The 10,980-nt window shown below is 40.8% G+C and overlaps 1 protein-coding gene across 2 annotated transcripts in view; it reads right to left on the bottom strand.

Moving 5' to 3' along the window:
* Positions 1-473: 473 nt before the first annotated feature.
* Positions 474-10,980, bottom strand: part of Kdm2 (Lysine demethylase 2) — a 63,507-nt gene continuing 53,000 nt past the window's right edge. For both annotated transcript variants that reach the window (XM_067792252.1, XM_067792261.1), the window contains exons 5-6: positions 6,103-6,860; positions 474-2,152 (exon numbers count right to left, since the gene is read on the bottom strand). In XM_067792252.1, coding sequence (XP_067648353.1) covers positions 653-2,152; positions 6,103-6,860 — 2,258 coding nt within the window. In that variant the 3' untranslated portion in view covers positions 474-652. The remainder of the gene's footprint in view (positions 2,153-6,102; positions 6,861-10,980) is intronic.

Genomic DNA, 10,980 nt, shown 5'->3' with positions numbered 1-10,980 from the left:
CAAGATCGTCATGGAACTTGGGGGTGGGGAGGCAGGGATGGCCTGAAGGTTTAACGTGGCCATATAAATCGTTCCCGAGGTGGTCGGTCTAGCACCTTAATGGTGCTGTGTTACCGGAGCGTACCGGATCTGTATCCGGCAAAGGAGCATCACATCGATAACACTCCCCAAAGCCTTCGGGGAGCAACCTTATCGATACAACAACAACGCCAAACAAATTCTTGAGCGCTTTCTTGTGATCTGAATGCCGCGCTTTAGTCGCAAAAAGTGTAATTAATAGTGTACATTTGGAACAACTTCTGAGATAGGTCATTTTTCAGGCGAAATCTGAAATAGAAGGCTATTTAATAGCTATGACATTTTGAACCGAATTCTAGTTATACGCGTTTTTCAGAAAGAAGCCGAGATCTTTTACATATTCGTTGGTATGTGCTAAGCTCAAAGTGTTTTTTGTCGCTGTGTGTGCATTAATATATATTTATAAATATAATTTATTATTATTTTATCCAATCGTCAGATATTGTTAAAACTTTGTATGAATGTTTCATACAACCATTCTTACATCATCAAAACTTACTTCGATAAACTACATACATATAACGTAAGTAATTTTAAAACTAATTGTGATTTTTTTTTTTCAATTAGCAGAAATTTAGTCATTCCAGCTGCTTACTGAACCCATGCCACCTAAACTAGTTGTTGTTTGCGGTGCCGGTTTTATCAATTTTCTCTTCTCTACCAATTTTATATCCTTAACACAGAGATCATGTTTTGATTCGGCTGCAAATTTTATCACTGCTTGCGTTGGTACCAATGGCACATGCCGCAAATCTAACCAAATCAGTTGTTCACATTTAGCTAAATGCTCTAATGAAAATTCGGAGATCAATCTGCAAGCGCTCAAATTTAATTCGACCAATTTTGCAATAGCCGTCGGTGAAGTACCAATTTGTGCTACACCAGCATCTGTAATACGCTGACATGACGAGAGATCAAGATGTACAAGATTTGGCAGTGCTTGTGTTATATAACGTAACGCTACATCGGTGATATCAGTACCAGCTAACTTAAGCGTTTTCAAGTCACGTAGACGAGTCTTTGAATCAGCCAAACCCGGTCGTGAATCCTTAGGCGGCGATAATATATCACGTATGGCGGCATCATTGAGACCACGCACAAAGCTCAAATCTAATATTTGTAATGGCGGGCAGAGGCAAGTATGCAGTGCCAGCACTGCTTGTATGGGACAATTTTGCAATGAAAGATGTTTGAGCGCTGGTAGACGTGCAATAACCCAAGCCAATTGTCGTTTAGCTATCTGTGTCCAATCTAATATTAAATGCTCTGGTTGACGACGTACAATAGCCGTTAACAAAGAGGCAGACAATTTATGCTCAGCACAATTCATTGTCTTCCAGAGATCAGGATCAACAGCTACATTTGACCACACTTTACAAACGGAACAGCATGTGACTAGGGTCTCTTGGGGCAAATAGCGGAATATGATTTTTAGCAATGTTGGATCGAGTGCTAAATTTGTAGCACTCACATGACTGCCAGTTAACCCACCTGCCCCGCCCGTTGATAGATGCCCCCCTGCTGGCCTAACCACATATTGTGGTTTTTTCAGTACACGCGTTGATGAATTTAGCATTTGTTGTGCCAATTGTGAACGTATGGAATTCTTTTTGCGTTGTACTTGTGTACCATTGCTACTACCAATACCACCACTGCCACCGCCGCCACCACCACCACCACCATTACCGGTACCCACATGACAATCCATAGATGCACCTGCATCAATACTATCCTGCATACTACTGCATAAACTCAATCCATCATCGCTCTTACGTCTTTTGATACGATCGTTAGCTGTATGCGGTGAAATACCTGATGAGGAGGTGTCATAGCTGCGTTCAGTCTTTACTTCAATATGATGGTGATGGCGCTTAGCACCATGCTTCCAGTGCACAACGTTAGTCGAACCATTTTCCATTTCCGATTCACTTGTGAAAACGAAATCATTATACTGGCCAATGGGCGGTGGTAATTGATTACTATCATGATCGTGTCCAGTTGCAGCAATATTAGACCCGCCTACGGATGTTCGCCGAACCTCTGAAGATTTTTGACGTGCTCTGAAGTGACGTGGCTGAAATAAAAAGAACAAAAGAAAATTTTTTTAATTTTTTTGAATTTTGAATACTTTTTAACGCAACAATTGTACAGCAAAAATTCGTCGTTAAGTGAGGTGCTGCCAAAAAAAACTGCCTTAAAATACCATAGTTCAACTATATGGTTGGCTCATCTGTACAAAAATAAACTATTGTAACGAATTTAGTGAAATTCCGCTTATTTGCAACCTTCTGCTAACGTTCGTATAGCTAAATTGTTGAATAAATAACTCCAATATTAAATAATGCAAAATGGTTTTTATTAGACTACTTTGAAAGTACAATAACACTTATACTTCGCAACCAATAGCGTGCTTAAATCAAACTGATTGTTCATGCCTCAGCTGGTGCTGCTTTTATACTCTTCGGTTTCCTCGTTCGCATACTTCTAGACGTTTCTTCTTCTAGAATTTACTACTTGTTTACCAGCTATAAACTACAGATGCACGTTTATAGCTTCTCATATGCGCGTGTATATGTGAGTGATACTTCAACCGATGATTGCATACTTTTGTGAGTATCTCAGCTATATGCATGTGATTGTGCATATCTCTCCGCTTCTTGTATGTACATATGTGTAGACATAACGATTGATTTGTTTATGTAGATACAAGTGACTGCTGACGCCCAACGGTTTTATTTAATTGTCTGATCAACACCCTAGATTGATGAGGAATGTGATAACTAGTACCTAGGACCTACCTAATTATTTTCTTTTAGTATTATTATTACTTCATGTAAATATTGTTTTCAATAAAACCGTTTCAACTAAAAAAGTTTTTTTAAAATTATTTTATTTTCAAGCTTTTAGTCGTTATTTAATTGCCTATTATTTCTCATTATATTTAGTTCAATTAGTGACTCATTATTACAAGGACTCTTTATTGACAATTTGTTACAATCTAAGTCCTCAAAACACAATCCTTCCAAAGACTTTACTCGACTCAGCGCCACGTATGCTCGTCCCTCTTCGAACTCCAAAATATTTTGATGTCACTTCTACCGGACTGTATGTAATATTTGTTCCAAATATGAGCCATCATAAGTCGCTTTCTATTCATGTATGTATTATGTGTTCCAAATATAGACCAAATCGGACCACAAATACGATTTTTTTGAATATATCGATCCTTGCGCCACCTAGCGGCGATTTTTTTTCATATGTCACTTTCTATTCATGTATGTAGTATGTGTTCCAAATATGAGCCAAATCGACCACAAATACGATTTTTTAATATATCGATCCTTGCGCCACCTAGTGGCGATTTTTTTGATATGAAAATCTAATTTAATCCTCGCTTGCTTCCCTATACCATTCCCTTCTTTGCTGGGTCCTACGTTATTATTAATAAATTTAATATGTGGACCAACTGGGTTGATTATGCGGACTTTATATCAGATTAGTATCGCTCTCAAAATCTATATATATAAAAAGAAGTGTACATTTTGATTGTCACTCCATAACTCGAGAACGGATAGAAAGATTACCATGAAATTTTTAGGAAAGATACAGGAAGGAGAGATGATGGTTAGTTGATTTTGAAATCCCAAATCGGTTTAGCCATATATCTAAAAAAAAATTTAAAAAAAAATAAATGTAAGGCGCGATAACCTCCGAAGAGAGCTTCTCTTCCAACGGGACCTACATACATGTTTTATGCCGACTCCGAACGGCATCTGCAAGGCAGATGAGTTTTCACTGAGAGCTTTTCATGGCAGAAATACACTCGGAGCGCTTGCCAGACACTGCCGAGGGGCGACCCCGCATAGAAAAATTTTCTTCTAATTGAAACCCTTATTTCTAAAATTTTGATGTTGCTTTGCCCGGGGGTTGAACCCGAGGCATACGGTGTGGTTGGCGGAGCACGCTACCATCACACCACGATGGCCGCCAACCACGGTTAGCCATATATCTATATATATAAAAATTAATGTTTGTATGTATGTCATCGATTAACTCAAAAACTACTGGACCGATTATTATGAAAATTTGTATATATATGTATTTTTCCACGGGGAAGGTTTATATAATGAGTACGTTGATACCGGGTGACTAGGGTCTCGAGATATAGGCCAAAACATGGACCCGGGTAACTCCAGGAAGTGTTTGTACAATATGGGTATCAAATGGAAGCTGTGTATGAGTACTTTGACACTGGGTATTTTTCGTACCCCTGGGTGACTAGGGTCTCGAGATATAGGCCAAAATATGGACCCGGGCACCCCTAGAATGTGTTTATACAATATGGATTTCAAATGAAAGCTGTTGATGAGTGCTTTAGTACAGGGTAGTTTTCATACATATTGGTGACTAGGGTCTCGAGATATAGGCCAAAACGTGGACCCGGGCACCCCTAGAATGTGTTTATACAATATGGATATCAAATGAAAGCTGTTGATGAGTGCTTTAATACAGGGTAGTTTTCATACCTATTGGTGACTAGGGTCTCGAACCCCAGCGGGTTAGGGGATCAGAATATACCCGCGGTAGGTATGCCTGTCGTAAGAGGCGACTAAAATACCAGATTCAAGGGGCTGTGTAGCGCAACCTTTCAGGTTGCCAGCGCAATATATAGCTTCTCCAAACCCAATTGTCAACCTCACCTATCCGCGGCGAATCCTGTTTCACTAACAGACGAGGCTCTGGCGACCCCAAGCTCCTCATGGAACTTGGGGGTAGAGAGGGAGGGAATGGCCTGAAGGTTTAACATGGCCACATAAATCGTTCCCGAGATGGTCGGGCTAGCACCTTAATGGTGCTATGGTACCGGAGCGTACCGGATTTGTATCCGGCAAAGGACCATCACATCGATAACACTCCCCAAAGCCTTCGGGGAGCAACCTTATCGCTACTACAACAACAACAACAACAACAACAACAACAACAACAACAACAACAACAACAACACTAGGGTCTCGAGATATAGGCCAAAACGTGGATCAGGGTAACACTAGGATGCGTTTTTACATTATGGGTATCAAATTGAAGCTGTTGATGTGTGCTTTACTACAGATAATTTTTTATACCGCTGGGTGTCTTGGGTATCGAGATATACGACAAAACGTGGACACGGATACCCCGAGACAATGTTTATACAATATGGATATCAAAGGATAGCTGTTGACGAGTGCTTTACTACAGGGTAGTTTTCATACCTACTGGTGACTAGGGTCTCGAGATATAGGCCAAAACATAGACCCAGATACCCCTAGAATGTGTGTGTATTTTGGATATCAAATGAAAGCTGTTGCTGAGAGCTTTTAAGTAATTTTCATTGTGATATTCGATTTAGTCGCATCAACCTGGCAAAACTGATAAATATGCATGCGAATCCGAAATAAAGTCATGAATTAATAATACCCACATACCTATTTACATACGTCCTATTCGATTTGCCTGAAATTTGGTATATAAGTTTGCCTATATTAGTATTTACGATGCTTTTTTCCGGGAAGTAGACCAGAGACGGACTGGGACTGGGATTAGGACTGGGACTGAGCTGAGACTCGGAGTGGGACTGGGACTGAGACTCGGAATGGGACTGGAACAAAATACATACCACCCTCTGGGGCTGGCAATAAGATATGAAGAATGAGAAAAACTTGAGAGAAGAGAAAAGAGAGGAGACTGAGAAAGAGATAGAATGAGACGAGATGGAGATAGATGAAGCGAAAAATACGGAGGGAGGAGTGAATACAAAGATTAGGAAAAATTGTAGAGGGGCGAGGGCAGATTTAGACGGAAAAAAATGTATGCAGATATATCAAATTGAGGGCAGAACAACGTCTGCCGGGTCTGCTAGTTTTTTATAAAATTTTACGTATATAGTTGGCCTGTAGTTCGCGCCGAACCAAAAAAAAGTTAGTGTAGTGGACTACGAATGCTGGGTTTGAAGAAAATTGTAGATATTATTTAAGAAACACTTACCTTATAATCATTATTCTTTCCCGATCTACAGCAATTTGGACATTCCCAACTGTTAGGCAAATCTTCATTCACGATACCCTTAGCATCTGCTGCATCTTCGGTGCCGTCCAGCAAAGACAACGCACAATCAGGATGTGCAATCTCATAACACACCGAACACTCCATTAGCGATGAGGGACCTTCGAGTGATGCCAATTGTTTGGTTTGTGGTGATACGGGCACTTGACGCCAACCATCCAAATGGCAAACGAAACATTGCGCCGTCACCGGTAACATTGGTGATAAACATTGACGCATCATACAAGTTTGTTTAGCGCGTCCAGGGCCACCAAATTTAACCATATCCAAACAAAAACTGCATTCACCACAATCTGAACGTTGACATGCAGCGCAAACCTTACAACGTGTACGACGACGACGTGGCTGTCCTGTACCAGTTACATTTGGTGATAATTTAGATTCATTTGGTGAGGTACATGCGGTCTCGCCGCCAATATTGGATGCATTCGTCGTTGTCGCTGATGTAATCGAGTTGAAATTTGTTTGATTGGTTCCAGCGGTTACTGATCCAGTTGAAGTGGTTGTTGCTGTTGCAGTTGTTGCTAAATGACTACCTGTAGATGCATTATAGCTTGAACATGATGCGATAACACTAACTGTATTATTGGCTTGATGTGCTGCAGCAGCAACAGCATTTGCTAAATGCATCTTCTTTGGAGGCCGATACTTGAGGCTATCCGTTGGCGATACAAATGTGGCTAACAAAAAAATAGAAGAATTCCGAATTAATTATATTTTATGTTATTTTAGTAACACCCAAAATAAAATACAGAGTGTAACACATATTCCGTGCTATTGTCCGGGGGACTGAATGGTCTGAATACAGTATAAAATATCACATCCTTTTCTCCTTATAATCCTATCTGTGAGCTATTATATTCTGAGACCCTTAACCCGCCGGGACAGTATCGCGCAACTGGTTGTGGGAATACAGGGAGCGAAATAACACAAATTCTCATATTTATGAAAATACCTACGGAATAATAAATAAATACGCATAAACGAACTATAGTCACATTAGCTTCATAGTTTGTTTAAAACTGCTCTTTAATTTCGAGGTATGTATGTAGGTGTGCCACGTATTGTTGTTATTGTATTAACGATAAACACGCAAATACTAGATTCAAGGGGTTTTGTAGCGCAACCCTTTCATGTTGCCAGAGCAATATATAGCTTCTCCAAACCCAATTGTCAACCTCACCTATCCGTGGCGAATCCTGTTTCATTAAGAGCCGAGGCTCTGGCGACCCCGAACTTCTCATGGATCTAGGGGGTGGGAGGGCGGTATGGCCAATAAGGTCGCATGTGGTCATAACAAATCGTTCCCGATGGTCGGGCTTGGTACCGGAACGTACTGGATCTGCGCCCGACAAAGGACCCCCCCCCCCCCCCCCAGGCGGGTTAGGGGTCAGAAAACCCGCGGTAGGTATGCCTGTCGTAAGAGGCGACTAAAATACCAGATTCAAGGGGCTGTGTATAGCTTTTCCAAACCCAATTGTCAACCTCACCTATCCGCGGCGAATCCTGTTTCACTAGCAGACGAGGCTCTGGCAACCCCAAGCTCCTCATGGAACTTGGAGGTGGGGAGGGAGGGATGGCCTGAAGATTTAATGTGGTCACATAAATCGTTCCCGAGATGGTCGGGCTAGCACCTTATTGGTGCTGTGTTACCGGAGCGTACCGGATCTGTATCCGACAAAGGACCATCACATCGATAACACTCCCCAAAGCCTTCGGGAAACAACCTTATCGCTACAACAACATCGATAACACTCCCCAAGGCCTTCGGGGAGTGTCCTTCCCGCTACAACAAACGCTAGAGCCCCTCCCCTTAAATATGTAAGAAATTGCAAAAATTTGTCCGCAGAAAGTTTTAGAACTGAGCAAAGTCAAGCTTGGTTTTAACGCCGATGAAGTTCCTGTTCAGAAATTTCATACGTGTGCTGGCCAAAGCAGGCCATATGCAAAGGAAATGTTCAACACTTTCTTCTCCTCTTAGTCTATACAGCTCCGACAGTAATCATTCGTTGGAATACCTATGAGTTCGTGGTGTACTTCCAATGGACAGTGGTAATATCCCAATCAATGAACATGTTAGAGAACCAATGTCACTCAGTCTTTTTAGTGGTATACCACTTTTGCCGATGGTTTAACGTGATCGTATCAAATCGTTTCGTAGTACCTATGGTGCTACATCAATGAAGCTCATCAAAACCTTGGGTTGTTGTTGTTGTTGTATTAACGATAAAGACACTCCGCGAAGGTTTTGGGGAGTGTTATCGATGTTGATGGTCCTTTGCCGGATATAGATCTTGCACGTTCTGGTAACAAAACACGATTAAGGTACTAGCCCGACCATATCGGGAACGTTTAATATGGCCACATTAAAGCTTCTAGGCCATCCCGCCCCACTAGTTCCATGAGGAACTTAGGGTCGCCAGAGCCTCGCTTGATAAGTATGTGTATGATACATTCATAATCGTAACAGTATTCCCCTCGCGTAGGTGAGGTTGACAATTCGGTTGCGGACGCTTTGAAACTATAAAGCTTTGTATTGCGCTTATTAAACCTTCAGCGAGTTTCCTTTTTGCTACAAGAATAAGAATAAGAAGTATTCTTGTCCTGGAGGGACTTTTATAGTAAATTTCTACGGATATTGGATTCTAAGGTAACACTCATTTTATGGCTCTTATTTTCACCTGACAGACGCTACAATGGCGCGGCAGCCCTTAACTTGCGGGGAGTGAAAAAGACTGGAGATAGTCTCATTCCTGCCTATCTGGGCTGAAGAACTATCTTTTATTTATAACTTAAGAAGTATTTCAGTAGTTTTTAACTGGAGCTCTTTGTCCCCTATATTTTCTCCCCCTCTTATTTACCGTGTCCTTTCACTCTCTATTTTATTTTCGTTAGTTTTAAAAAGAAGGTAAATTCATTGGATAACGCACGCGAAATGGATGTCGAGAGAGTGCTTAAATTATGAAAGGAACATTTCTCCGTACTCCTAAATGGAGAGGCGATGAGATGCCCAGGGAATATGATGAACCCGAGCTGACTGTGACGAAGTAAAAATAGCGATAAACAGATTTTAAAAAAACTAAACTACGGCGGAGTCATATAAGGTCCAGCAAAGCGCATTGTGCGAAAGATTGAAAGCCCACCTTGAATCGCATATTGGACCTTAGCATTGCGGTTTAAGACCGGGTAAATCTACCATCGATCCCATTTGCACTATGCGCCAAATCTTGGAAAAAACCTGGGAAAAACGAATTGGCGCACATACATATATGACGGTATGGCTGAATTTGGTTTCCTCCTTAACTTATACGGCTGTGCGAAATGACTTTGAGTAACATCATCAGCTCAGTCGGATTTGGGAAGGACCTCTGGGAGTCGTTCGCAACTAAACGAGGTTTCAGCGCAGGTGACCCTTTATCGTGCGATTTATTTTAATTAGCACAAGCTGCAGAACTTATCCGTTCCAGAAATTAACCGTTCTGGAACACAATTCTATAAAAGCGAGCAATTACTGGCGTATGCTGACGACATTGACGAGGTTCAGGCAGACATCAACCAGTATAGTTCAGCGAACTAAAGCAGCGGCTACGCTAGCTAGGCCATTTTATGCGAATGAAAGATGATGCTCTGGCAGGAAGATATTCTTGTCGGAACCCGCCTACGGAAGCAGAGGAAGGAGCGGCCCCTTTTCCGCTGGAAGGACCAGGTGGAAAACAACTTAAAGTTTCTTAGTGTTACCAATTAGCGCAAGTTAGTTGCTGGCTGACCATAACCGTTAACGGTTAAGCGGCAATCAAGTAAGTAAGGAACCATGTATGCTGTATGATTAAATTTTTCCCGGAAGCAGACCTCATCGATAAATATTTGTTTACTTCAAATTACACCTTTTCCAGTTTAAGTTCAGAAATTTACAACTCAAGTTCAGAAAATTGCAATTCAGGTTCAGAAAATTACAATTCAAGTTCAGAATTTCAAATTTAAAGAAATTTACAATTCAAGTTCAGAAATTTACAATTGAACTTCAGATTTTCCAATTCAAGTTCAGAAAATTACAATTCAAATTCATAAATTCCAATTTAAATTCAGAAAATTACAATTCAAATTCAGAAATTACAATTCAAGTTCAGAAAATTACAATTCAAGTTCAGAAAATTGCATTGCAAGTTCAGAAAATTACAATTCAAGTTCAGAAAATTACAATTCAAGTTCAGAATTTTCATTTCAAGTTCAGAAAATTACAATTCAAGTTCAGAAAATTACAATCAATTCGAGTTCAGAAAATTGCATTTCAAGTTCAGAAAATTACAATTCAAATTCAGAAAATTATAAGTAGGGTGTTATTTTCAAAAGTTATTCCAATTCATACTACGTAATGTAATACTTATATGTTATTTGCGGAAGTGTTGATGCTTCGTTGACAATGGTGGCTTGGATATACTGTACCCCAAGTTTTCTCCAAGGCGTGTACATCCCGAGCTAAGAAATCAAACGGAGGATAACTCTTTGTAACAAGTGCAAGAGGACGCTCCGGCCATGAAAGTACTTCATTCGACAGCGCAGTTTGGAAGCAGTAGAAGGGGGAGACCTCCAAAGAGTTGCGATAGGCAGGTGGAGGAAGACTTGATCTGTGCACACAGTACTTATACGTTACTTGTGTGATTGTGGACGCTCCGTTGATTTCGTCATCACTACTGTCATACTCAATGCAAATCAATGCTTGTGACCTTTGCATAGAACATAGCTGGATGTCCTTGTAACTGACCTCTTATGAGAGGAGGAGAGAGAAGAGAGGAAACGGTT

This window comes from Eurosta solidaginis, chromosome 1 (genome assembly GCF_040869045.1).
Source record: "Eurosta solidaginis isolate ZX-2024a chromosome 1, ASM4086904v1, whole genome shotgun sequence".
Lineage (NCBI taxonomy): Eukaryota > Metazoa > Arthropoda > Insecta > Diptera > Tephritidae > Eurosta > Eurosta solidaginis.
Note: the sequence above shows the minus strand (reverse complement) of the source record. Positions and strands in the feature narration are given on the sequence as shown.